This window comes from Podarcis bocagei (assembly GCF_964188305.1).
Source record: "Podarcis bocagei genome assembly, chromosome: 5".
In the NCBI taxonomy this organism is placed as follows: Eukaryota; Metazoa; Chordata; class Lepidosauria; order Squamata; family Lacertidae; genus Podarcis; species Podarcis bocagei.
The window spans coordinates 53,818,555-53,846,335 of NC_138129.1; the positions used below are offsets into that span (position 1 = coordinate 53,818,555).

Sequence of the window (27,781 nt, forward strand, 5' to 3'; positions counted from 1 at the left end):
CTTCTCAAGTTGTTAGTTGGATGAGATAGGAGCCTTTGCTCGGGTTTTCTGCAACACCCCCAATTTGCATCCCAGCAAACTGGAGGAATTATGTTGCTGCTTCCCCTTCACATGCCTGTATAAAATAAGGAACAGTGTAGATTATTCAAAGAGGAGCTAGAGAGAGCATGCCAGGAACAAAGCTCTAAAGGTTACTCTTTAAATCCTTACACACACCATCTGATTTGTAAAAGGGAGTTTTTATTCAGTGGGCAATCATGCAGGGGAATCTCACTCTGACTAAAGGGACTAGTTCTAAGAACTTAGGTTTTTCTTGACCCATCATTCCAAGATAGGGGTACCCCAAACATTTATCTAGTTAGGAAAGCTATCTCTGATGGAAGTTTGAGAACCTCCGCAGTTAAAACTCAAGGTGTCACACTCTTGGGCTTTTCAAAGGCCTGCAGAAAGTTGAGTATTCCATGTGATGCCCCTAAGAAAGGGTTTGCACAAATGCTCCCCCTGAAGTCTGCAGAACTGCTGTAGAAGTGAGTAGGACTTGTAGCCACAACTGATGGACTAATCCAGATAAAACCCAAACAAACCTGAAAGATGCTGATAGTGTGGCCCTAGTCAGGTTTGTTTTGTCTGAAGTCTGTGCCACTGAGATTAATAGGGCTCACTCTAATCAAGGACTGCAGCCCTTCTTGCTAGATAACTGTTAGGCAGGAAGCACATTCATAGAATTGTAGAGTTGGAAGGGACCCCAAGGGTCATCTAGCCCAACCCCCTGCAATGCAGGAATCTCTGCTAAAACATCCATGACACAGGGAGACAACATTTGCTTACTGATCGATGCAGGCTCAGTACACAACCCAAAGTCCTTGCAGTAACCCTAACAGAACGTCCACTAAAACAAAACTATTTTCAAAGCCTGCCTTATAGCAGGCAAGGGGGATGCAGAGACATACGAGTCTGCAGGGAGGCTATTTCATACTCTGTCATGCTAAATGTGTGTGTGTGTGTGTGAGAGAGAGAGAGAGTCCCATCCCCTCCCTCTGTTTTCAGAGGGCCTCAGAGAAAGAGTGAAGTTCCTGGGCAGGCTTGCCTCAGAGACTTCTGCCCCTGCAAAGCTGCACCCTTCTGCTTTGTAGCTCAGTGAATGTTAACACTGCAGTTCCCCAGGGGCTAGCCCCCAAAAGATATTTGAGGTTTCGTTGCACAAGCAAGGAGTCTGTTTGACAGAGCCACAATGGGCAGTGTGCCAGATCCTTATAGGTCCCTTTGAAGGCAGCACAAGCCTTTGATAGCTCCTCTGGGTTGTTGCTTTTTTCACCATTCCAGGCTGCATAATTATGTTCATTACGAAGAGGCTAGAAATCAATCTGAGTGGCTTACCTTTGAAGCTAGAAAATGGGTGGGGCACAAACCCAGATAAAAAGAAATCTAAGCCAAGCCACTTCCTTGTGGGAGTGTGCGTTCATGTGTCTGTGGTGAAACAATAAAATAGTGGCCATATTTATATGCTGTATGGTGCCTATAAAGCCAGCCAGAGCTGAAGCTATTTTTTTCTGAAAGGTCCCAGACTCTTAATGGACAATGGAAAAGTTTGTCAGCAAAGCGAGTTCCATGCTATGTAATGAGTGAGGGTGGGGGAAACTAACAATGTACAAGGCAGCAATCCTACCCCCAATTTTCTGGGCACAAGGCACATTGAACTCAACAGAACTTGCTTTTGCATAGGCACACACATAGGAGTGTGCTGCAATGTATTACATTCTGCCTGGACGCTGAGGTCCAGCGCCGAGGGCCTTCTGGCGGTTCCCTCATTACGAGAAGCAAAGCTACAGGGAACCAGGCAGAGGGCCTTTTCGGTAGTGGCGCCCGCCCTGTGGAACGCCCTTCCAGCAGATGTCAAAGCGATAAACAACTACCTGACATTCAGAAGACATCTTAAGGCAGCCCTGTTCAGGGAAGTTTTTAACGTGTGATATTTTACTGTATTTTTGGTTTCTATGGAAGCCGCCCAGAGTGGCTGGGGAGGCCCAGCCAGATGGGCGGGGTATAAATAATAAATTTATTATTATTATTATTATTATTATTATTATTATTATTATTATTATTATTATTATTATTAGTGTGAGTCAACTACAGCAGTGCAGGTGAACTTGGACTTCAGGTATATCTAGAGCAGGGGTTCCCAGTCTTTATGGGTACAAATGCAAACTGGTGAAACTTTTCTTGCCCATCTTGAAGGGGAGATGTTTAAGAACCATGTGCTTTGCCCTGGGCTCTTTAAAGGAAGGGATGGTATAAAAGCAGAACAACACAACACACATAGGGCTGAACAGCCCATTCCATTTTACATTATTCATGCATTACAGATGCAGGGAGTTAGGAGCAACTGTGACTTCCTATTGTATGTACACATGGCAGCAAAATGTTCATCACTATATAATGTGTGAAGCAGGCCTTAGCTATTGCTCTGGGGGGGAAATGTAGTTTGGGCTTAAAGTAACATTACCACACTGTTAGTTTACAGGCAGCACTGGCCAGACATATTTTGTCAAGCCAAGTGACTGCCCTGAACAAGCCCATCTTTGTATCCTACCAGCCCTGCATCATAGTGCAAGGGATTGCGGACCACCCCTTTTTACACACTACCCCTTTAGCATCCCTGCAACTCTCACCATTCCAACTACGTCATTTGCTTGTGTGATCAGGCTGTATTCACTGCCAAAATGAAGAGGTGTCATTTGGGAGCTGCTTAAGTACTTTGGTCTCTAGAAGCATTGATTTGAGATTCAATTTGCAGAGAGAGAGATGCAGTTGAGAAAGTTGTTGTTGTTAATAATATTATTATTAATAATAATAATAATAATAATAATAATAATAATAATAATAATAAAAAATATTTATACCCCGCCCTTCCCGGTTCAGAAAACTGGGCTCAGGGCGGCTAACAATAAATTTAAAACACTTAATTGATGCAACAAAAAATAGAATACAGTATAAAACGTGAACAATAAATTCAGATTTATGAGAGTCTTAAAAGGTAATTTAAAGAGGACAACATACTATTGTCCCTGAAGGAACCTGAGAGAATGCTCTTTATTGTTATATAGTTGAATGGATAACTTAACATGAATGTAAATGCCCTTGATACTTCATGGTTCAGTCAGTGGTTCCCTGAAAGCCCAGATTCTATTCTTCTGTAGTTCACCTTTAAAGCACAGCAAGCCAAAGCACTGGAATCTAGGTTAGCTAGCCTTATAGTGTTACATAATAACAAGGCTATTATTATGACATCACTTAGTAAAAGCAACCACAGGGTTTTTTTTTATTTCAAGCTAATACGCATACTCAGATTTAAGTTTTATTTTTAAAGATGCTTAAAAGGTCACTAGCCTCATGAAAAGCTCCATTTTTTCCCTAACAGCGGCTTAGCAGCCAAGTTTTAAATGAGAAATATTCCTGCTGCATCCATTAACCTTATCAGCTCTCATCTTTAGATTTTGCTTTCACTAAAGCAAAAAACAAAAACACAACCTATATGTTTGAAACTTTCCTGGACAGGCCTCTTTTACAGTTAAACTGTTCTAAAATGTTAGTATTGTCTGCCCCATGGGCATCAAGGGTCATTTTGCTTCTAGTCAAATTCCCTTACAAAGCTGAGTTTGTCCTTCATTAGCAACAATGAGCTTGTTTTGACACTGTTATAAGTCAGCGGCCCCAGGTGGCATCTTCTTGTGTTTCTCTCTTCATATTAACAGAGTACTGCAGTACAGGCAACAAAGAAGTTTGGGGCAGAGGCAAGACAGCCCATAAGGAGCCATCTTTCCTTAAGTACATTCCCCATATGCCAGTGCTGCTTCCTCCATATCCAGAACGTGTCCTAATACATGCCAAGATAGGGTTAGGGTCTAAAGTGGACTAAAGAGCTAATATTTTGTTCTACAATAAGTAGTAAAATTTATAAAAATTTATAATATTTAAAAATTTATAATATAATGTAAGTTCTACATGAGCACTATCCTACAATTGTATGCATATTCTCTACAATAGTTGATTACAATGCAAAGACAGACTAAATCAGAACAGACTGAAAAGTAATTTGGTTACCACAATTTTTTATTCCTTTCCATTTATAAAAAGTTTAAGTTCCAGCAAAACCCAGTGTTCCATCAGCTGAGCAGCATCAAATTTGTTGGCAAATACACACGATTTGGTCCCACAAATACAGTTAGTTACATGCTTTGTGACAAACTGTGCTGTCTAGAGGTCATTAATTAAAGACTTCTCGGCCTATATTTCTCCAGCCCTAAAAACAAACCAGTGTGTTATGAGCAGCCCAGAACTAATAAGCTCTAGGAGCAATCACTGCTTGCCAGCACTCTTTGAACTATAATGGAGCATCTGTTGATTTAATCCCCTGTGGGCTAATTCCCCTCCCCTTGCCTTTAATCGTTTTTCCTTCTGAAGTGTTTTTACCCTGAAATTGGACATGCTGTCTACTGCATATGGCCCTTTGAGGGATTCCTCTTAACACAGGCTTCCCTAGTTGGTTTTGTATTTTGGGGTGGGGGGTGGGGTAGTAGGAGATACACTTTACTTAATGTTCTAACGTGTTATACACACAAGCTCCAGCTGCTACACTATATTGTCTGAATAAGATGGGGAACTTTATCAGTTGTAACAGGTTTTAATTCAGGCATTGACAAGGGAGGAAGCAGCAGCCATTGATGCAATTCCAGATCAGTAAACTGGCACCCAGTCTTCTGAAAGTCCAGACCAGGAGTTTAAGAATAACCATACTGTACAGGAAAGCTTTTAATGCTTACTCATCCAGGTCCGTCATATAATTCCAGTTTTTACAAGAGTTACCAGGTCCAGACCTGAATATCTTCTCCATAACTTTAAGAATTTTAGGATGTTGAGGTAGACAGGATCACTTTTGCTCAATACAGTGGGTGAACAGGCTGCCCTTTTCACTGGTATGGAGTACAACTTTCTACCAAGGCAAGAAAAAGCAAGCCAACAGTAGGGAAGAATGTGCCAACTGCTGCACATTCTCATTATCCTAATTGTGCTGAAGAGCAGCAGGTAGCCCCCAAGTAGTGAGTGATTCCCCACCAATAAAGCTATGGCAGAAGGTATATTTTGTGCAGCAAATTAATGCAATGAAGCCCTTTTTATTTATTTTTAATGTGGAGGCTGCAAGTGTGAGGAGAGGAGTAATGGGAGCTACTTAACATTTTCCTTGCATGAGTTGTTTCCACTAAGTATTGCCCTCCACAGGTTTTCTGCATCTGGAGCTATGCATGTGTGTGTGTGTGTGTAGAATAGTTAGGGGGCATTTTTTAAACAAATAGCTGGCAGTCACATGGCCCCTGTCCCAATACTCCTCTGCTCAAAATGGCAGCATTCCACAGCTGCCTTTCAAATAAAATAAAAAAACCCAGGATTTTACTATATGCATTTCCTATATGTCTTGGCTAGCAAGTGGTTGATGGATCTCATTCTATGTGAGCTTCTTACTTAGTTTGAAAGTCTTTTTTAAGCTCAGTTGTGTAATTTTGTTTCAATAAAGTTCTGAAAACTGAGAAGGCAACCAAGACTCTTTGGTTCTGCTCCTACCGGTCTTATTCCCAGAAAGGACCTGATATATGAAGGATATTTAACTAATGCGTTGAACTATATTATGCTTTGCCACCTGATTCAAAATTCAGAAACACTAATGCCACTACTACTCAGACCACTTTAGGTCACTGGAAATCATAGCTCACCAGCAGTTCAACTGGCAAGAAGGGAAAAAAAGTTAGCTGCACAAAGTATTTCCCAGATAAGAGGATGCTCCCCACAGGTTTCTTATCACACAGCCAGCCTATCCTAGTCAACTGCTAATGTGGCACACCAGTGACTTGCCAAAGTTGTTTAACATACTATATGCTCCCTTCTTCAGTGGACTGTTCCCATCACTGCTGGTTTTGTCTTAGTGCTGAATCAGGAGCTGTTGTGCGGCAAACACCGTGACACAGATTAACACAGGCTTCCTCAACCTTGGCCCTCCAGATGTTTTGAGACTACAATTCCCATCATCCCTGACCACTGGTCCTGCTAGCTAGGGATCATGGGAGTTGTAGGCCCAAAAACATCTGAAGGGCTGAGGTTGAGGAAGCCTGGATTAACAGAATCTGGGGTAAAGTGGATTGCTTACCAGAATATTTTCTCTTGCGGCTCAGTCTCAATATTTCATTTCAATATTTCAACATTGCAAATTATGAGTGCTGAGAATAATCAGTTCCTTGAAGCTGGCCGATACGATCCATATCACACCCGCAGGGACCAGCAATGCAATTGTTCCTTTTCCTGAAAGGGACACTGGGAAATCTCTGAACAGAACATATATATATACACAACACACCCTTCTCAGCCCCCTGTATTATACTTGCATGTGCTAATATCACCAGGTCATAGATTGAGGTTAATACTGTCCTTCTACCTCAATGTTGCATCTGTACAAAAGGCAGCGGAGTGTGTGTGAGAACAGTACGTATGTTTCTCTGCTCTTTAATTTGTTTTCTCATTAGAAAGAATGAGGCAATCCTTAGGTGAAGTTTTAAAGGTTACTCAAGTTGAGCTCAGGAGGAGTGTCAGTCAGCTCACTGCTGAGATCTTCTGTGTCCAGCGTGCCACCAGCTGCCCCTCCAGGGGTCTTCTTTTCCAGCTTCAAGCCTGGTATGGAAATCTTGTCATCTACAAGTACAATACAAAGTAATTAGCTGACTATTTTGTGGTTGTTGTTATAACATTTTGCAATTCAACAGTATAGAATTAATAAGCTAGAAAGAAGTGCTTTCAAAAAAAGAGGGGAAGTTTAAAAAAAATGAAAAGATTTAAAGAAAACTAGTAGACCACTTTTCTGAGCTACTATACAGCACCATATTTTTCCATACGTTAAAATTTTAATAAACAAAGTGTTCTCTTCCAGGACCAACACATGTACAGATGTTAAGTCTTGTATGCAATCATCCACAAACATCACCGTAGAGCCAGCAGTGAGTATATCTATAAGCTTCCCTTTCATATTTATTACAAGTAGTGTCAAACCCATTTGTCAAGAGCTTCAGAAGAGTCTTCAAGCACCCAACTATGGAGTGATTGGTTTTCCTTTACAAAACCCAAAGGATTACAGTGGTACCTCAGGTTACAGACTCCGCTAACCCAGAAATAGTACCTCGGGTTAAGAACTTTGCTTCAGCATGAGAACAGAAATTGTGTTCTGGTGGCGCAGTAGCAGTGGGAGGCCCCATTAGCCAAAGTGGTGCTTCAGGTTACGCACAGTTTCAGTTTAAGAACGGACCTTCGGAAAGAATTAAGTACTGTATTTTTTGCACCATAACACTCACTTTTTTCCTCCTAGAAAGTAAGGGGAAATGTCTGTGCGTGTTATGGAGCGAATGCCTGCGGGTGGCAGTCGTGAGCAGAGGATCCATGGTTCCCCTTCCTTCCCTCCTCCGTGGTTACAAAGCATGGATCCACATGGATCCTCAGGATTTTTGCATTGGGCTACTCCAAACTCACTGTCAGATCACATGTCTGTGGCCACAGCATGAACCACAAAAATCATATATCCACTATTTCGTTTAGAATATTTTTTTTCTTGTTTTCCTCCTCTAAAAACTACGTGCGTGTTATGGTCTGGTGCGTGTTATAGAGCGAAAAATACGGTACTTAACCCGAGGTACCACTGTATTTGGCTCATCCCCTAGGCATGAGTTTAGAAGTGCAAAATCTTCTGGTAAAAGACAACTCTACAGAGGGAAACAGCTCTAGTAAAGATCCTTGAAAACACTTTGAGGGCACCAGAACAGAACACAGTAGAAATGTAGCAGCTTCCTTCAGAAAGACTGAGTCACTAGGATTAGGGTAGAGAAAAAGCAAAATGCAAAGAGGTTTAAAGAGAATCTGTGCACAAGAATCTTAAGCATCTTAATGAAATAGGGTAAGAATTCCCCTGACGAGAATGTTAATCCCTTTATTCTCAAAACTGAGGGTTCCTCTATGTGGTGCAATATGGGCTTTGCTATTTCAGAAACAGAAGAAAAGTAAACACAGCAAGTAGTATTTTAAGTATCAATCCGTTCCTCTTCCAGGGTACTCTGGCAATGCTGCAATTCAAAATAAAAACTTGTAGAGATAAACTTCACAGCCCCAGAGCAATCACTAGGTAATGGTTTCAGTAAATATTTCAGAGTTACACCCAGGCTCACCAGCAAGTTGTGCAATCTCTGGTTCACTAAAGAGTTCATCTGAGCTGACATCTGTGAGACTGAACTCAGAGGCTGAATCGTCACTGAGAAGGGATGACAAGGTAGCATCATGCAGCAAAACTCTCTTTTTTCCTAGGGGACAAAGTTCAAGGCAGATTAGGGAGACTAGCAGCTCACTTAAAATTCTGAGCTTTGTCTCAAAGCAATGTTTACAACTTAGTAAATAACTGAGCTTGCCCTTACTGTCCAAAGTCCCAACGATTCAAGACAAGACCATGTATGCAATGCCAGTATACTTTTTTTTCTAATTAAGAGCTTTATTATTTCCATTTAAAATATGGCTGGCACCTGGGTTTATCTGTGGAAAGTGTCATGCATACATAGGGCAGGATTCACCTTACAAGTCCTGTCAGTGGAAGCCTGTGCAAGGGGGCTTATCTTTTCCCCGAGCACTCCTGCAATTGGTTTCAGCAGCGTTGGGAGAAGCCCCAGGTCAGGGCATGGGGGAAGGAGAGAGGAATCGTTCCACCTGGTAAGCTGATATAGTGCGACACTGAATTCCTCCCAAAATGAGTAAAACTGAGAAAAGCGAACTGCTTCTCTGACCATGTATATATTTTACAGGAGCAGAATATTTCACAGCTGAAGATGAGAGTCTAATGGGTTGTGCTGAAGCAACACTGGTACAATGAGGGCCATTTTACACAATGTTATATTTTCCTTCAAAAAGTTAATATATCCATAGCAAAAAGCAAATACTCTTTCATGCATCTGAGTGCTTATTTTGCAACAAGACTGACAAATGGATGTGCAGCAGCTGCCCAGTCCACACACTTGCAGCAAAATGAGCCCTCATGCCACACTTCCCATGTGCACCCATTTTCCTAATCAGAGATGCTCTCAGTGTCAGGTGTTCTAAAAACAAGCACTTACTTAGACAGAGGTTTTTGTCTCTTAGTGGACCAGCGTAGAGTTCATCCTCCAAGTGCAGACCTTTCACCTGTTCTTTTAGGTCAGTAACTGTACTTCTGATTAAAACAAATTCAAAAGCCCACAGAAATTATTAGTGCAGATGGAAGAAACATATTTATAAGAGATGAGGCACTCTTGCACCTCATAAATCTGAGCGATGCAGTCAAGTAAGCTCATAACAGCTCTGTGCGATTCACTTAATGTCCGAAAGTATCCGTAGGCAGTGAAATAATCAAGCCTTCAGTTAAAATGAAAATGCTTGATGAGCTAATGAAAAGCAAGCCATGACTGACTTCAGTGACAGAGCAGCTAAGTTTATTTCAATGATATATTCAATGGCTTCTCTGGTGTTGCTTACTTAGAATCATTCATAGGTTTGGGAGGAAGACAGGGAAATAAGAGGAACTAGAGAGAAAAGAGTTTGATCCTCGGAATTCAAACCACTATAATATGACACAGTCACTACAGGTTCTGTGAACCTGGGTGATAATTGCTGGAGAATGTTCCTTCATTCCCAAGAGATGAATACTAGGAAATGGACATGTACTGTGCCACTCAGTACATCCCCTCTTATAAGATCCAGGCAGTTCATGGATAAGATTATCAATGTCTACTAAGTCATGATGCCTATGTACTACCTCCAGTCCCAGATCACATGCAGAAATGTGCTATTGAACTCATGTCCTATACTTGTGGATTTCCCATAGCCATCTGGTTGATAGGGCTGGGGAAGAAATTCAATTCACTTTGCATTCAAAGGCAACCTTATCTAATTCAGATTTTCCAAAAAAATATGAGAACTGAAATCCAACCATATTTCCCAATTTGTGCTCCTCCAATTTTTGCAATGAAGTTCCCCAGGCCAGTAATGTGTACAAAAATGCACATACTAAGGTAAAGTGTGCATACAAATGCATATGTTATGGAAAATAACATACAAAAATGTGTATATTATGCAACATTGCATATAAAATGTACATATTACTTAATAAATAAAATCATACTAACACTCTGATTAATTTTCATGAGGGTTTTTTTGGCGGGGGGAGATGAAAACTGACGTAGAAATGTGAAGAACTGAACTTAAGTATGGAAAAACAGGAAACTGAAATTGACATGTCTGTCCATCCCTACTGGTTGATCACTGCAAAAACAGAATGCTGGACCAGTCAGACCTCTAATCTGAACCAGCAGGGCTCTTAGGTTCTTACAGTTCAAGGCAAAAGCTATAAAATGCAGCAAGGCAAAAAAGCAAATACTTAATCTCAGTGAAAGGGGACAGAAACAGGAATTAGTGGACAGAGGTAGCTGATGTTTGAAGTGGCATGTTTGTGAGCTCTCTTGATAGAAACCGCTCTCTAAACAGCACCGTGTATCATCAGATTCACTGGGCTCGTTCCCAAGTTAACTTAAGGAAGTTCACAGAAGGAAAGTTTCCTGCCTTCTCCAGCCACCTGTGCTCCCTGAAAAGTCAGTCTGGGAGGTCAGGAGCCCTCTTGAGCAATGTGGGATGGGTGAATCACCCCAAACCAGGATTGATCTCAATGGGCTCAATGTAAAGTTAACAGAAGGAACACTTCCCTTTCTCTTTTCCCCAGCAGTCCCATTTCACATTGCTCATGAAGAACTGACCCTACACAGAAGCTGTTTGGGCCTGGGCTGGGGTGTCAAGTGGCTATAGGGAGAAGGGGATGGGAAACATCCAAACCATTGGGTGACTAGGGCAGCCTTCCTCAACCTGCTACCATCCTGTCTGGTCAGGAATTAGTCCAAACCCTCTGGAAGGCCCCAGATTAGGGAAGTCTGGTTTGGGAAGAAAGCAAACTGCTAGCCTTCTGCAGCACCTTCAAAGATTCCTGTCTCATCATTGCCTTTTTGGAGACTAATGCAATGAATAGGAGGCCCTCTGGTGGACAATTGTCTACTAGCAACCATCTACAACACCATTTTTGAATAAGAGAAACAGTGGTAATAATTTAGCAACCATGCATGTCTCAATCCTGCATTGAACCACGGGCAGCTATCAAGTGAAGCACATACAGCATAACATGTGTTTCCCTACTTGACATGACTAAGTTCCTTCTGAGTGCTCTGGGTCTCAATCCTAGCTTTGTCCAAGTCCTTAGTCTGAGCTTTATGACTGTCCTTCAGATCTTCCAGCATCTGGGAATAAGAAGACAGATAACTATGGTTTTAACCTAAGCTTTTAGGGTTAATTTTGTTTTTAAAAGAAATTCCCCCCACAAAAAAAACATAAGCAGGGAGTTAAGAGTGTTTTGGGTATTTGCTTGTTTTTTAGTTTTTAAGTATATCCATAGTTTCCCAGTGATGTATTCTGCTGCAGAGATTAGCATATACCCACAGACAGAAGCAGAATGGCAAACACATGTGACCATATTCCTAATACCACTGCACTGGTTTTTCCAGGCTAGGGAAGCACAGCACAGTGGTATAATGACCTTAAGAGGTGCCCACAAGTTTCCACAATGTTTGGAAGCAGTACTAAGTCATTAACTATGTTTTAAGCGAATTAGGCTGTGAACAAGCTAAGCATCTGTGTATACAGCTGTAACCCTCCCACTTGACTCCTCCCTCCATGAACAAAACAAACAATGAAATCATTTTGCATTCAAACCAGCACTTCTGGTTTGTCTCCAAATAAAACCTCACAATTTGAAGCCAAGGTTAAATCATTACTTCCCAATAGTGGTTTGTTTGCTCTAAGCCCACACTCTATTTTAATGTGAAAGCCGGAAAGGCAGGACATACATCAAGACTGATGGTGGTGGCTACAGTTCAGGAATCTTTCCATAGCTTAAGAAACCATCATTAGGGAAGGAAGAGTATTTAAACAAGTGGCATCAAAGGTGAATGACTACTTCTTGAACTGAGTATTTGCTAGAGCAGCAGGTGGGGCAAATCTTGGCCAACCAGGCAATTTTCCACAAACCATGCCCACCAGTCAATCTGCTGACAAATCCGAGTGGCATCAGCTGATTGTCAGGTGGGCAGGGTTCAATTCTGCCTTGGCTGCGCAAACAGGTACTTGCAACCCTTTACTTCTCAGCTGATAAGCAAAGCTTAACTCCTTCTCATGTTGGCTGTATGAGCAGGCACCACAGTCAAGGCAAGCCAAAAGGAAGGTGCTTTTTATGAGCATTGAAAGAAAGGAAGAGAGTTTTCACAAGCCAAGGCAGAGTGCATGAGGGAAAAGGCCTTTGCTTGCAAAATGGCCCTTTCTTCATTTCCTCCTGGACGCAAGGATTTTCGCAAGTGGGCAGGACACTCACCTGTCAATCATGTAACATGTCATAGAATTGACGGGTAGGTTGTTGACCTGCGAGGAGGTACCAGATAAAGCAAAAAAAGGTTCCTCACCCCTGTGCTAGAGTCATCTAGCTTGTAGGTATAGTGTAATCTTGTTCTAATCTTTCAGTCATCTCTGTCTTGTCTGTCCAATATATTTTAGATATCTGGGGTAGGGACTGCATCCCCCCTTCATGTTCCATGCTGGGCCTAGGACTACTAGCACAAAGGGAATGGGTAGCAGCAGGGAACCTTCTTAACAACGTACCTGACAGTATCTTCTTTGAGTCTTCTTTATCTCATCAGTTGCAGACACTTGGTGGAACAGATCATCCTCTTGTTGATCTAAAGGGTGCAATAAGCCATGTCATTTTCTCAATTCTGTACATATTTCTCTCTTCCCAATGAGGCCCACAGGGCACATAGCCTTTATCCCAATAGTTATTACAGGACAGAGGCCAGGGGAGCAGGAGCATCAAGTAGTACTTGCCTAGTTTGTGCTTCAGGTGTTCCATCTCTCTTCTGATGCACTTATATTCTTGCCACAAGATTTTCTTACTAGAGTAAGAAGGAAATCAGGAACAGAATTAAGACAACAGGGATCACTTTTCTGGATTTACTGCAAAGTCCATTCCAAAATCAGCTGTTTTAAAACATTAACAGTTTTGAAATTTATGGAATTGGCCCCATGCCATTCTGATTCCCAGAGAAATGGTAAGATAGAGCTCAAGCATGCTTGCATTGTTGGCTTTCTATAGGCTAGAAATCAGTGAAAAATATATTGCTAACCTACAGGGGTACACTCAGGTAACACAATTCACTACAAGCAAGTGGTTATTAGAACAGCAACTGTTATTCTTCCCAGCACAGCAGCAACCCCATTCAAGAAAACTTGGCAGAGGCCACAGTTCATTCAAGTCTTTGAAGACATTCTCAAATTGCAAATGACATGCCAACTTTCTTCTAGCAATTAATGATCTGTAGTTGACACTTGGAAAAGTACTGTTCTTTGTCCATCACCACACTATCCCACCCATCTCGAACATCCCTATACATAAAGCAGTTACTTTCACTAGATAGCTCAATTGCTGACCTCTCCCGCATATCTTGCATGATGCCAGGGTTGGAAAAAGGATCAGGAGTACAGTCACCATCTGACTGCTGAAACACTTGCTGCCGAAGGCTACGGAACTCAGTCTTCAGCCCTTCCATCCTGACTCCCAGCACTGAGTCTAAGCTGCCATGAGAATTGTGTTGCAGTCGATCCACCTCCTCTGCAACATGAAGTAGGACAGGACGAAATTAGCCAATAGTATTCCCCTTGGCTGTTGTGGAGATACAGTGACATTGATGCCCATTCACCGTTGGTGCACGGCAGTCTGTTAACCACATTCAAGAGAGGTTTGTCCCCATCAGAATACCATGGAGCTGGCAAGAGTGCTGACAGACATAAATGAAGTGTGGATTCAAGTATGAGGAAGGAGGGAGGAGGAGAAGTGGCTGGATTCTTAGGTACCATGACATATTTCTCATAACAGGGTTATCAGCTAAGCAAGAGAAGAATCTTCCAACAGTTTCATTGGATTTTTGTTCATTTCTGGGTCCAATTCAAAAATGCTAATTATTATCACTCACTAAAATCTGCTGGAGGGGCTCTCCTTCATGTCTCAGTGATGAATTATGTTAGGCTGGACTACAGCACAAACCCTCTCTGCAGTTGCACCAGCTATGGGGAACTTTTTTTATGTCCACCCTGCTCCATCCCATCAGCTTCTAAAGATGACTCTTTTGGGAGTTGTTGATGTTTGAAACCTCCTGAACTGAGGCATTTTCTCTGCATGCACGCTCTCTCCCATATTGTGCTTTTACCTTGTATTTTTCTCAAACTGTAATTGTAAGCTGCTTTGAACATTTTAATACAAAAAGCAAAAATAGAAAAATACACGTTTTAAGTAAAATAAATAAAACTTGTGCTCTTTTAGGTTTAGAGATGAAACGTTTCAACAGATCAGTAATGGGAGAAAGGGCAGTCTGGCAGAGGCAATGCCAAACTGGACAAATCTCTCATACCCTCTAGGTGACTGATACTCTGCTGCTGCAGTTCCTTCTCCTGTTTCAGCCGATGTACTGCCTGGGTGAGGGATTCTATGACCTAAGAGAAAGAAAAGAGAACCAGAGTCATGGGAACAGCAAATACCATCTAAGCAAGGAGCTCTCAAAACCTTAGGCTGGAACATAATATACTAGAAAAACTAATCCTAACCAAATTGTTGGTTTGAGAACGTGTATTATTTCCTGTTACATGATTTAAATCTCACATTCCCTTCAAGGAGCAGGGGTTGGGATTCGTGGAATTCCCCACTATTCTAACTTCACGACAATCCAGTGATGCAGACTAAATTGAGGCACAATGGCTAGCCAAGGTCTCACAGCGAGTTTTATGCCTGAACAGCAATTTACAACCCAGATCTGTCTGCTTTAAAGTTCAACCATCTACTGTATGGCACTATCTTCTCATGTGGAAGACTTTGCATGTGGTTTTGCTGGTGTATGCACCCAGATGTATTAGCAAATCTTTTCTCTACACCATAGCATAGTAGCTTGTGCATCATTTCAGCGTCACTTACCTGGGCTTGGGAATGCAATTGCTTGCTGATGGCAGAAAGCTCCTCAGCAGCCATTCTACAGCATGAGTGAGCTCCACATGTGAAATGCAGGGGTGGTGGTCCAGTCTGTTGCTCAGTCAGAGCAGCACCCTCAGTATTTATTTTGTCTAGCAAGAGATCAGCTGTTGGGATGGAAAGGAACAAACCTGACTGATCCACCTAGTATGGAAACTGTCAAAAGTATCTACCTACATTGCTTGCTCTCTAAATCACCTCAATTGCACCCTTCAGCCTACTCCGCTGTGCTATTTCTTGTCCATGTGTGCTCTTGGACATATAGCCCCTGGGTGTGGAATTCTTTCCTTTTAAGTATTCAGCTTGTTACCTCTTTCTCTCACTTTTAAGAAATTAAATTATTCTCTTGGGAGTCTATGGGATTCCAACCCTCTCCCTACTCAAAAGTTAATTATTGTAGGCTTTTAACTCTTTCCCCTTTTATACTACCTCCCTGTGATTCGGGCAGGAATTTGCTATACTTTCCTGCTTCACCTCATGCATATTAGGTGCTTTTATAAATAACAACCAATGGTGTAGAAGTGAGTTTACGACCATTTTTTAAAAAGCAAAGCCAGAGTTGGAAAGGGGAGAAAACAGAGGTGGGGGTGGATGTGTAGGTTCAAAGAATCACCTCGCTGGACCAGACCCAGCTCCATCTAGCCTTTCATTCAGTTTGCAGGAGCAGCCAGTTAGTTAGATGCCTCTAAGTGCTTATAAGCAATACATGAAGGCAATTGCCTTCTCTCACTGTTTGCTCCCAGGATTTATATACACTAGAATCAGTAAAGAGCTCTCTAATCTCAAAACTTCAGAAATTTAAAGTATTAAAGAGATGTTTCTTTCTGCAAAAGGTGCTTTAGAATTATACAATGCAGATCATTCTTACCTTTGGAAGAGATGCTGGCAGTGTTCAGACGTTGCTGGAACAAAAACAGAAGATGGGACAGAAAGTTATAACACTGTTTTGAATAAACAGTGGAAAGATTAACACTTGAATGTATGAATGCACATTGCTTCCACCGAGGGATGCTACATGAAATTTAAGTTAGAAAGTACTGCATAAACACTTGGAGAGGCACTGGCAAGACAAAATGTTCTCATTCATCATTATAGTGCCTTCAATGGACATGACAGTAAAACACAAAGCAAGGTAAATCTGCACAATGTCTTAATGCCACATTTTCCAGGCAACGACAGCAATTGTCATTTGCTAACTTGGCCAAAGATCAAAGAAGCATTCCCATACCTTTATTTATAAGATTTCAAAGCTGCTTTTTAGCTGCCATACCCAAACTGGTGTACAAAATAGTCAATGTATCTTAAATTCACAGGCTAAAAATAGCAAAACTATGATAGCAATACAAGCCCAGAACTAAACAGTTTAACAGCAAGAACCCAGGTAGTAAGGGTGATTTCTAAAAGCAGAAGAAAATTAATAAAAACGCACAAAAATGGTTTTACCTGTATCCAGAATGTCATGGAACAGAGTCAAATGAACAGCACTTAGAAGTTAGCTCCAAAGCTCAGAAAAACCCTGCAGATCCACATGGATCCTCAGAATTTTTGCATTGGGTCACCCCAAATTCACCATCAGATCACATAGCATGTCCATGGCTACAGCCTGCACCAAAAACACACACACATCCACTGTTTCGTGGGGCCGCAATGGCACAAAAACATAGTTACAAAGCATGGATCCACAGGATTTTTGCATTGGGCTACCCCAAACTCACCGTCAAAACACATGTCTGTGGCTACAGTATGAACCACAAAAATCATACATCCACTGTTTTGTTCAGAATATTTTTTTTCTTGTTTTCCTCCTCTAAAAACTAGGTGCGGCTTATGGTCAGGTGCGTCTTATGGAGCGAAAAATACAGTAATAGCCACCTTTAACAATCAGCAGCAAAACACTCAGCAGATTTTATTAAAGATTAGTTCTTGGAAACTATCATCAACACATTTCCCCCTTGCAGAACACAACTTTGGTGTGATCAACTTTTAAATATTTAGCAGCATACACACCCCTTGTTCAATTACACTAGACACTTTTCTTCAACCAGTATGTTGCTCCAAACAAAACTTGCCTTAATTTTTGCCATGTTGCTGTCTGCTGCAGTCAAGAGAGAGCTGAGCTGTGTGTCCCAATCCATGCTGTTAGCAAAAAGGTGTTTTAACAACTCACTGGCTGCCCAACTGTAACCTGGGAAGAGTCCTTGGCTAGAAAGAAATTCCAGCAGGAGAGAGGAACGCCTGCAAAAGCAGCAGGAGACGGTTTATTTTTCTCCCGTGAGCAACGCTGAATCTCATCATAGCAAAGGAGGGGTGGGGTGGGGAAGGTACAGACTTGGAAATGCAGACACTTTTGCAGAAAGACTGCCTAACAAATTTCCTTCACACCACACACAAAAATGCCTCTTAAGGGAATGCAGCATCAGACACCCAACATCTCTGGGACAGATTCACAAGCACATTTTAACTACTGTGCAGCATATGCACTAACAGTTTAAAGAGCACAGCTCTAAAGCACAACGCTCCGGAGGCCCATAAACTCTTTCAACGATAGACCACGGCTCTCTAGGGGCAGAGATAACCAAGCAGTTCCTCAGCAGAGGGGAAATTGAAGCGGAGGCGCCCTCTTCCCACCCTCGTCCTTAGAGACTGCGGCCAAGAGCAGCCCCTCCAGGGAGGTCGCTTCCTGGTGCCCAGGACACGTTCTGGAGCGCTGGGCGAGAGGGTCTCCCTCGGCCGGTCCCACAAGGGAGCGAGGAACTCCCCGCCCGCTTCAACCCAGCCACGGCCGGTGGTGGCTCCAGTCTGGAGGGCTGGCTCAGGACCCACGTCAGCCTCCCCGCTATGAGGACACCCAAGCCAGGCCCCACTCACTAGCGCTCCCGGCTGCCCCGACCAAACGGAGGCCAAGGGAATGGAGGGCCGGGGGCGAAAAGCCACGCCGGCCTTGCCTGGACCCGCAGCCAGACCCCCTCTCCGAAGGCAAAGGATTCGAACACGCACGTCCGAAACCGCTAAAAACCCCGAGGCAGGTTCCGCCTTCCGCTCCGCCGCGGAGGTTTCTGGAGAGGAAAGTCCGTAAGGCCCAGCGGCTACTGTGAGGGGGGACGTCACCAGGACTGCATTTCCCGAAAGGCTCTTCGTGCCCCAAAGAGCGGGGTGTCGGGAAAAAGCGTCCCCGTTCCTTATTGGGAGAGGCGCGCGGCCCGTCGCCGCGGCAGCGAAACGAGCTGCCAGCGGGAGGGAGGGAGGACTCGGCTCTCGTGTCCGGCGCGTGGTGTCCGTCCGCCTTACCTCATGGGAAACTACATTTCCCACAGTGCTCCGCGCTTATGCTATGATGGAGCTACGCGTGGTTGAGCTGGAGAAAAGGATCCGAGATCACTTGGAGAAGCTGGGTTTTGAAATCCACCCGCTTAAGGTACTGCAGGAGGGGTGCAGAGTTGGGGAAAGGGAGTCGAAGCGAGGAGGGGGAAATCATCGGTTTCTTAATTGCATGTGCTTATTCAGACATATGGTTGGCATGCTGGTAGGGCAGAGCGGCGTTGCATAAGTGTTAACACTGACCCCTGTGGACCCAGAATGAATATAGGTGCTATGCTGTAGCTCCACACGGATTCATGTGGTTCACTGTGCCTACTTTGGTTCGTGATTCTGCCATTCTGGTCATATTGCTCCGCTGTTGCATTGTAGTTGCTGCTCCTTGTATAATATCACTTTTTCGTGTGTGGCTGCTACCATTTTTTGGTGCCATTTGACGTTCTGCTGTTTAAATATGCATTTTTTAATAATGTGTGGAATGTTCTTAAAATAAATACGGTATGTGGGCTGCAATTTTCATTTTTATTGCATAATCTGTTATATTTACAACATGGACATCTGAAAGGCTACAAGTAAGCTTGTTAGTGTTGTTTGTGAGCGAACATTATAGGCTGCAAGCCATTAACAATCTCAGACATCAGGCACCATCTGATATACTAGCAGATCTTTTTATGGAAAAACAACCTGTTTCTCTGGTTATGTGCCAAATCATTTTTTACCCATTGTTTCCAGAAGTGTTCCATTTCTTTTACCGCCCTACGGGTTGCATTCCAGGATACCATTTTATATTTACCCCTAAGTTTAAAAAATAATTGTGTTTCTGAAATCCAGGTACGTAATATATCAGAGTAGATACAAATGAGATTAGATAGAGAAGGAATAAAGCACAATGATGTAGAAAGTGGGGTATAGCTGGGAATGTGGCCAACAGTAGCTGGTTATAAAGATGAATGTCAAGTTCTGTTGTCTAGGAAGTTAAAGATTGACATTGAATAGATTCAACTAGTGTGAAGTTGGGGCATGTCCTACCTGTGAGTTAAATATTAATCAAGGTAGAGGAAGAAGAAAAATGCATTTTTCTCTTTTAGGCCCATCAAATCCTGACATTCCTGCAAAAATGTATTCCTGGTTTTCTGTGGTTTAACTATACACAGTTGCAGCTGTCCTCAAACATAACTCTTGCATGAGGCAGAGAAGTCATATGACTGAAATGAGTACATTGTGATTTGCCAAAGAGGCAATCAGTGCTAGAGGCTATAAAACAAATCTCCATTTGGCTTGCTAATTAATAAGGCCTAGAGGCTCTAGAGAAGAAATTAAATCCATCTGTATGACTGTGTTCTCATAGGAGGCGCAAATGCTAATAAACTCACTGGACAGCACAGTGTGATGGGAAACAGGAGATGTGGGTTCAAGACCTGCTAGGGCACTGATCCTCATAAGGCTTGGTTTCCAGACCCTTGATCTTCTGGATCTCTCTTCTCTTGATCTGGACACTACAATCCTGTTAATGCAGCCTAGAACAGCATTAGTTGTTTTTTTGTTTTGTTTTGTTTTGTTTTGTTTTTTGCTGCTGCATCACACTGTTGACTGATGTTAAGCTTGTGGTCTACTAAGACCCCTAGATCCTTTTCACATGTACTGCTGACAAGTCTGGTATCCCCCATTATATATTGGTGCAGCTGGTTCTTCCTGCTTAAGTTTAGAGCCTTGCATTTGTCCCTATTGCAATTCATTTTGTTAGTTTTGTCCCAGTTCTGTTAAGGTCATCTTGAATCCTGATTCTGTCTTCTGTGGCATTGGCTATCCCTCCCAGTTTGGTGTTATCTGCAAATTTGATAAGGATCTCCTCAATTCCTTCATCCAAGTTGTTTATAAAGATGTTGAATGACAGTGGGCCCAGGCAGCATGTCACTTTTATCCAAGATGATGAGGAACCACGAATGGGCTCTCTTTAGGTTCAGTTTGCCATCAACTATTGGAAGTTGAGTGAAAGGTGAAAAATGCTTAGGGAGAGGGACTGTAGAGAAAGGTCTATGACAGATGTAGGAAGGACTCGGGACCACCCATACTTTGGGTGTTGACATCGTTCTTTAGACATAATCAGCAGGTTTATGGTGAAATGCACTTGGAGGCAGTAATGCTTCTGAATATCAGTTGCTGGAAACCACAGGAGGGGACAGTGCTATTGTGCTTGAATCCAGCTTGCTGGCTTCCCACAAACATCTGGTTGGCCTCTATGAGAACAGGATGTTGGACTAAATGGGCAATTGACCTGATCCTGTAGTCTCTTATGCATAAAATTGCCACCTGAACAGTTAGTTGTTGCTGGTGTTATTAAATTTATTACCCTCCCTTCACCAGCAGGTCTCAGGGTGGGTTACAATTATTTAAAATTAAACATTAAAAATACTGAAAACAGATTACAACCACAGGAATAGGGTGGCTTCTTAAACCTATATCTCAAGTGTCAAAGATAAAGATCAAGAGTTGTGTTGATCCCTCAATTCTAAGTATTTGTTTTTTTAATTTTTCAGCAACATTTATATGCTGCTTGCAGTAAAACCTCTAAACAGCTTAAGCAGCTTACAAGAAATGTTAACATTATCAATAAAAACAGTTAAATATAATTAATGCTAACAATAAAAAGATAAAACGCATCAATACCTACCTATCTGGATAGGCTTGCCTAAAGAAAAATGCTTTAAGTTGATGCCAAAAAGAGTACAGTGAAGATGCCTGCCCGGAAAAGGTCAAGTGGGCACAAATGGGGTAAAATGATTCCACAAATAAACCAGCTGTTAAGGACTTCATATACCAATAGTAACACCTTGAACTTGGCCTAGTAACAAATTGGCAATCAGTGCAAATCTCTCAGTGTTTTATGCTGACAGCACCTCACTCTTGTGAGCAACCATGCTGCAGCATTCTACACCAACTGGAGTTTCTGGGTCATGCACAAGGGAAGCCCCACATAGCATGCATTGCAGTAATCTAATCTTGAAGTCACCAGTACCTGAACTACCATGGTCAAGCTCTCGAAGTAGAGAAATGGTCATAGTTAATTAAAGGCACTTCATGCCACTCAGGCTACCTGGGCCTTCAGTGACAAAGCTGGATTCAGAAGGACACCCCGCCCCCCCAGCCTGTGTACCTGCTCCTTCAGAAGGGAGTGCAACCCTGTCCAAGCCTGGCAAATGACCAATTTGTCAGACCCAGGAACAACTTCCTCACAGTGCCTCCCATCTTGCCAGGATTCAAGCTCAACTTATTTTTCTCATCCATCCCACCACTGCATCTAGGCAACTACAAGCTCCATTGTTCATTTTGCTCTTACTTATTTCCAGGTAGTACTTCCAAAACCCTTTTTGTGGTCTCCTGCTGCTCATGACCCCTGCTGCTTGTTCTGCCTTCTAGTTGCTGATCTTTGGGCATGAATCACATGGTTAAACTGCAGGCCCTAGGCTTCTTGTTTGCTGCTGCTCACAACCCTTGTGACATCATAAGGAGCAGTGATGCTGTGTGATTTTAGCCTATGTCAGAGGTTGGACTGTGAACTCTAAATTTATTGAGCTCAGTTATTGCAGTCTTAATTTCTCTACAGCAATTTGATGGATGGTAGAAATCAGAATTCAGCTGAAGTTTCCATTTTATTTTATAATGATTATATTTTATTGGTTTTGTAAGTAACAGTAGGCCAAAGCCTTGCCCACTGGTATCACATGACATCATATCACATTAGGTGCCAGGCAGGTAAAGCTGCAGTGCCAGATTGAAAAGGAAAAATTAGAAGGACACTCTAAAGTGTGCTCATTATTCTTCCTTTGCAACCACAGATTTAAGGTTGAATTACCTGCTTCTTGCATCCCCCCGCCTTTGGAAAAACAACAGCAAGTTCTCAGTCCTTTGAAAATCTGAAACCTTGAGAAACGCAGTGAAGCACAATTATGCAACTCTTTGTACGGTAATTTGTGTTGCTTTCTATGTGGTGTTGTTGAGTTTCCTTGAAAGACTCACAGAGTTCCAGGTAGGGAGGTAAAGACATGTGAAGACTGATTGATTGATTTGCTTCTAAAAGCTGTATCTTAAAACCTACATTGCTCAGAGTGTACTCCTATCAGTTTCCAGAATCCAGGCTAACTAATTATATTTTCTCTGTTCTGAAGGTAGGGTGGTACAATGCGGTCCTTTCTCCAGCTTTTCACTTGCCCTACTTGGATGACACTCTGGCATTTGTGGTGCTTAGCACTCCTGCTATGTTTGACAAAGCCTTCAAACCTTTCTTGAGGAATGGGCCACTGAAAAAGATTCGTGACCCTGTGGACCAGTGCATTTCTCATCACCTCACATTGCTTAGGGAGGTAAGAGATTTTGATGCATACAGACAAGTCATGGAGAGAGTAGCTATATTCGCTTTCCTAAAGTCAGCCCCATTGAACTCATTGGGGCTTACTTCTAAGGCTATGCACAAAGCCAGTGATGTCTCTAGCATGAGACGATCGAACTTTGTTTTCTCCATTTCACCTCCACTACAGTCACCCAGCTTCACTATACAGTGGTACCTTGTGTTACGGATGGGGTCCGTTCCGAAGGCCTGTCCGTAATGTGAAAAGCCCGCAACTCGAAGCGCCGCGTCTGCGCAGGCATGCGGCACAATTTGGTCTTCTGCAGATGCACAATTTAGCCCTACTGCGCATGCGCGAGCGGCGAAACCTGGAAGTAACCCATTCCGGTACTTCTGGGTTGCCGCGGGACGCAAGATGAAAACACGCAACCTGAAGCGGACGTAACATGAGGTATGACTGTATTTGAATAAATGTTGTAAAGGCTTGAAGGTCATTCAGAGTGGTTTTTCTTGTTCTGCCACTTTGAATATTAATTCAAATCTTTATCAGCAATGTATGGAGACTTTTAAAAAAGAAGCCATTGTGACAAACCCAGGGAACTGGAAGAATTTGCTTTTGGGTTAAGAGCTGTTTGTAGACTACATTGGCGGTCATGCTTCACCTGTATGTGAGAAGATTTGTGAACTCCTTAATGGAACTGGGTGGAATAATTCTGGAAATCCTGAGAAAGAATTCCCAATATAGGACAGATTTTCTAAGGCAGGTCAGCAAAGTGACACATGCCTCAGAGTTTCATAATACACAAGGCTGTAGCTCCTTTATCAAGAGGTCGCATTGCTCGTTCAACAAGACTAGAGGCCCAGCTTGGAGCAGGGGACAGAGTGAGGCTGGGGAATGTAGACTGGCTTGCTACACCATCCCATATTACCTGTAGCCAATCATCTTCAAATGTGAGTTTGATCTAATAAAAATTCCTCTTTCCAGAGTCTTGCTGACCAGCAGGTAGACATCATGTATGACTATGAGTTGCTGCCCAACCGGAAGCCCAAGTTTCTGGCCCAGACAGCGGCACATATAGCTGGTGCTGCTTACTACTACCAGAGGAAAGATGTGCAACAAGATCCCTGGGGAGAGAAGGTGAGATTTAAATTAGAGCAGGAGAAGCAGCAGAGGGGTGCTTGCTTCTTGGAGAGCCATTGATAAACTGTGACTTTCTTTTGTTTCAGAAGATTTAGTGTGTTTTCTAAATGTTTTATTGGGTGACTTCTTTCTCTCTGTCTGTGATGTACGATGATCAGGAACGCACCCTCTCCTTGCATTGACCCAATACAGATCCATATTTTCCATCAAGAAAATGCACATTCTTCTCTTAGATAAATTATGAAATTAAGGGGTTTGTTTTACTTTATTATAGTGTTCATATTATTTTTTTCATTATACTTTGTCAAGGACTTGGATGGCAGAAGACATAAGAATACAGTGGTGGCCCGCAAGACGAATGCCTCGCAAGACGGAAAACTCGCTAGACGAAAGAGTTTTCCATTTTGGAGGTGCTTCGCAAAATGAATTTCCTATGGGCTTGCTTCGCAAGACGACAATGTCTTGCGAGTTCCTGCTGGTTTTTTTTCCTTCCCCCCCCCTTTTCTAAGCCGCTAAGCCGCTTATCAGCTGATCCGATCAGCAGATAAGCCGCTAAAAGCCGCTAATAGCGCTAATCCGCTAATCCGTCAATGGGCTTGCTTCGCAAGACAAAAAAACCGCTAGACGAAGAGAATCACAGAACGGATTCTTTTCGTCTTGCGAGGCACCACTGTAGTCTTCTCTAGCACTGGTTGAAGCTACAGGAAGGCAGCCATTAGTGTGTCATGTTTTGCTTGCTAAGGTTTGAGATTTCAGCAAATGTTTCCTCCACGGTTTGAAAACGTTCCCCCACATGTTTAAGCTTCATAGCTGCGTTTTTTAAAAGTTGCTTTTAAAAGTAATTTTAGGTAGGCTGCCCAATATTAGCTATTTTCAGAGTAGATCCACTGAAATGAACGTACTGGTACATTACTAATTAATTTCATGGTGGCCTACTTTGAGTAGTAAATTATTCCCTGGCATTTCAGTGACAGTGTCAGTTGTCTGCAATAATTAGTGAGATGCCCTAAAGCAGGGCTGAGGAACCTGTGACCCTTCAGATATTGCCAGTCTGCAACCAGTAATCCCTGCCCATTGGCTGTGATGGCTCAGGCTGGTCAGAATTGGAGTTGAACAACATCTGGAGGGCCACAAGTTTTCCATCCTAAAGGATTTCCTACCAAGGATACTTTCCCCTTTCTAATATTATAAAGCACTGTAGCAAAACATTTTGGAAGGGCTGTAGTTTGATGGTAAAGTACATGCTTTTTGTACAGAAAGTCAACAAAACAGTTCATTCAGTGGGCTGCCTTCCAAGTAAACATGCGTAGGGCTGGGCGGCCTGCAAGTTAACAAGTCACTCTTTGTTTACTTATCTAACTGGCTATGCAATCAGGTCCTAGAATGGAAACTAAGGCTGAAATCTTATGATCTCAATGGGACTGTATGGGACATGTACTGTATGGGATTGCACTTAGATGCTTTGTTACACACACACACACACACACACACACACACACACACACACACACACACTGGATGGCCATCTGTCATGGATGCTTTAGTTGAGATTCCTGCATTGCAGGGGGTTGAACCTCAGGGCCCCTTCCAACTGTACAGTTCTATGATTCTACGAAGATAGTATGTTGGTTGTGATGTTTTCACCTCTGGTTTACTCTTTTTTACATTATTACAAAAACCTGCAAACCCCACTGGATGTTGTTGGCATCCATCTATCTTGAGAAACAATGGAGTGCACCTCTGGGGGTGAAGTCAAACTGTTGCATTAGCAGCACCAAAGTGACTTCCCTGGGGCACAAGCCTGGGCAGTGTATATGGAGGTCCTGGGCTGACCAGACAACAAGACCTCCCTCTCAGTCCTGCTCATGTGGTCCAAAAGAAAGCAGAGCAATACATTTGGCACCAGCTTGGCTGCAGGAGTTTCCAGAAGCAACTTGGAGACTCCACTCTGGATTTGTTTAGGGTTTACTCTTTAGCCTTTTCTTCTCCAGAAGGTATCCCACAAGGCAGCAGAGGTTTAGGACCAGAGTTTTCTTTCTCCTAGATGAACTACCTTTTCAGGTTGACAATCCCCACTCTCCCTTCACTTCCCTCTACAGTACATGCAGAAACTGCCTTCTTGACCATTTGCCCCACTATTGGTCTCATCCACTCAATCTACTGGAGCCTGTCTTTGCATGCAAGGAAAGTCCCTAACTCACCAAGGTTTTGAGTCCTACCAGCTACCCTCACCTTGTTTAGCCAGCCAGTCGAAGCGGTTTTCCAGGGTGCAGGAAAAATGTGTCTGTGCACCATGAGAATATCTGTTTCTCTCAAATCACTTCAGATTCCCTTCTAAACTATCTCCAGCCTACCTGAAGGTTGTGCCTCCATGATCACAAGAGCCTGAGGTGTAGCAGGAATGGAACCAGCCCAATTCCTATTAAGTGATGGCAACATCTCTCCCCCCACCCCCATTAATTTATTTGCTTCTCTCTTACACATTCTCCACTAATACATAAACTACATACATAATACGTAATACCAACTACATAAACTCATACAGTCCAAACAAAACAAATACATCCTTTCATGTACTTCCCTTCCACTTCTTCCATGTTTCTTATCTCTTTATCTCTTGCTATATAACTTACACTCACATCCTGCTAGGTGCCAACCTTACACCTTGAAGAGAAGCTTTCTTAAATCTTTAGGTTATATTTGTCTATTACAATATCTTTCCTTTTTCCCTGTGAGATGTAAAGATTGGCAGGCCTTTTAATTCACTCAGCCTTTTTTCTTTCTCCAGAAGATCTATGGCGTCTGCATCCACCCACGTTACGGAGGCTGGTTTGCTATCCGGGCTCTCCTGCTTTTTCCGGGTGTTGAGGTGCCTTCCTTGCTGCAGAAAACTCCGGTTGATTGTGTGACAACAGAGGAAAAGAGAATAGAACTTCTGGAGAAGTTCAATTTCCACTGGCGGGACTGGAGCTATCGGGACATTACTGAAGTGAAGGAGAAGTACTCGGAGGAGCAAAAAACGTACTTTGCAACTCCTCCAGCTGAACGGTTAAAATTGCTGACTCTGCAAGGAGGATTGCAAAGGAATGCAATACACTGAGTTGCTGTTCTCCTGGCCCAAGGGGGACTCATAGCCTATTCTACTGTATCCACTTCCGTGGAGGGAGAAATGGGTGGTTTACTTGGGGACCCAAGCTGTAGTCCTGGACACACTTGCTAGGAAGTAAGACCCATTGAACACAGTGGGGCTTTGTTACAAGTAAATATGTCTAGGGTTGCACTGTAATATTAGTTACACTAAAAGCCTGTGAATCCAGGTGTAGGAACACTAGTCGTCCATCCCCCCATTATTATTTTTTAGAGGAATGTAATTTTTAAAACATGCTGCTGTATTTAATTTGAGGGTATTTAAAAATGCTTTTTCTGTGAGAGAGACTCTGGTAGGTGGTGTAGTTATTTTTCTTCGGTTATGAATTCAGGAGAGATATTTTTGTAAATGGCACTTTTGCTGTCCTGTGTGAGAGATGCCCCACGAAGCAGTTGTTTTTGAAGGATGGTGTTGTCTAGTCCTTATTATAGTCTAAAGTCATTTCAGCTTCTCAGCATTGCTTCTGAGGCTTTGAAATCATTTTGTTCCAGTGGTTTCTTTTTTACTTTCCACTCCTGTTCAAAGGACTAGAGATGTTGTCTAACTCGTGTTGTGAAGGGGAGGTGATAGTAAAACTGAAGGAAGCAAAACTGTCTGGCTCTTTCTGTTACGAGTCTTTTG

The 27,781-nt window shown here is 42.7% G+C and overlaps 2 protein-coding genes across 5 annotated transcripts; one reads left to right on the plus strand and one right to left on the minus strand.

Annotated features, from left to right (window-relative positions):
- Nucleotides 1-6,533: 6,533 nt before the first annotated feature.
- LOC308587787 (uncharacterized protein) lies at nucleotides 6,534-22,014 on the minus strand. 4 transcript variants are annotated; one of them, XM_081195575.1, is made up of 12 exons: nucleotides 21,864-21,990; nucleotides 17,281-17,446; nucleotides 16,080-16,113; nucleotides 15,158-15,318; nucleotides 14,601-14,682; nucleotides 13,624-13,804; nucleotides 13,021-13,088; nucleotides 12,799-12,875; nucleotides 11,287-11,387; nucleotides 9,186-9,280; nucleotides 8,253-8,384; nucleotides 6,534-6,735 (listed from the first exon to the last, which is right to left on the minus strand). In XM_081195575.1, exons 1-12 carry the CDS (start codon nucleotides 21,959-21,961, stop codon nucleotides 6,599-6,601), a joined length of 1,332 nt encoding a protein of 443 aa, XP_081051701.1. In that variant the 5' UTR covers nucleotides 21,962-21,990; the 3' UTR covers nucleotides 6,534-6,598. The 4 variants fall into 4 exon arrangements, with proteins under 4 accessions (XP_081051701.1, XP_081051703.1, XP_081051702.1 ...); XM_081195577.1 differs by lacking the exon at nucleotides 21,864-21,990 and adding an exon at nucleotides 18,209-18,340; XM_081195576.1 differs by lacking the exon at nucleotides 21,864-21,990 and adding an exon at nucleotides 18,080-18,202.
- MMACHC (metabolism of cobalamin associated C) lies at nucleotides 18,414-27,750 on the plus strand. Its single transcript, XM_081195598.1, has 4 exons — nucleotides 18,414-18,626; nucleotides 22,693-22,887; nucleotides 23,857-24,009; nucleotides 26,801-27,750. Exons 1-4 carry the CDS (start codon nucleotides 18,543-18,545, stop codon nucleotides 27,110-27,112), a joined length of 744 nt encoding a protein of 247 aa, XP_081051724.1. The 5' UTR covers nucleotides 18,414-18,542; the 3' UTR covers nucleotides 27,113-27,750.
- Nucleotides 27,751-27,781: the final 31 nt, after the last annotated feature.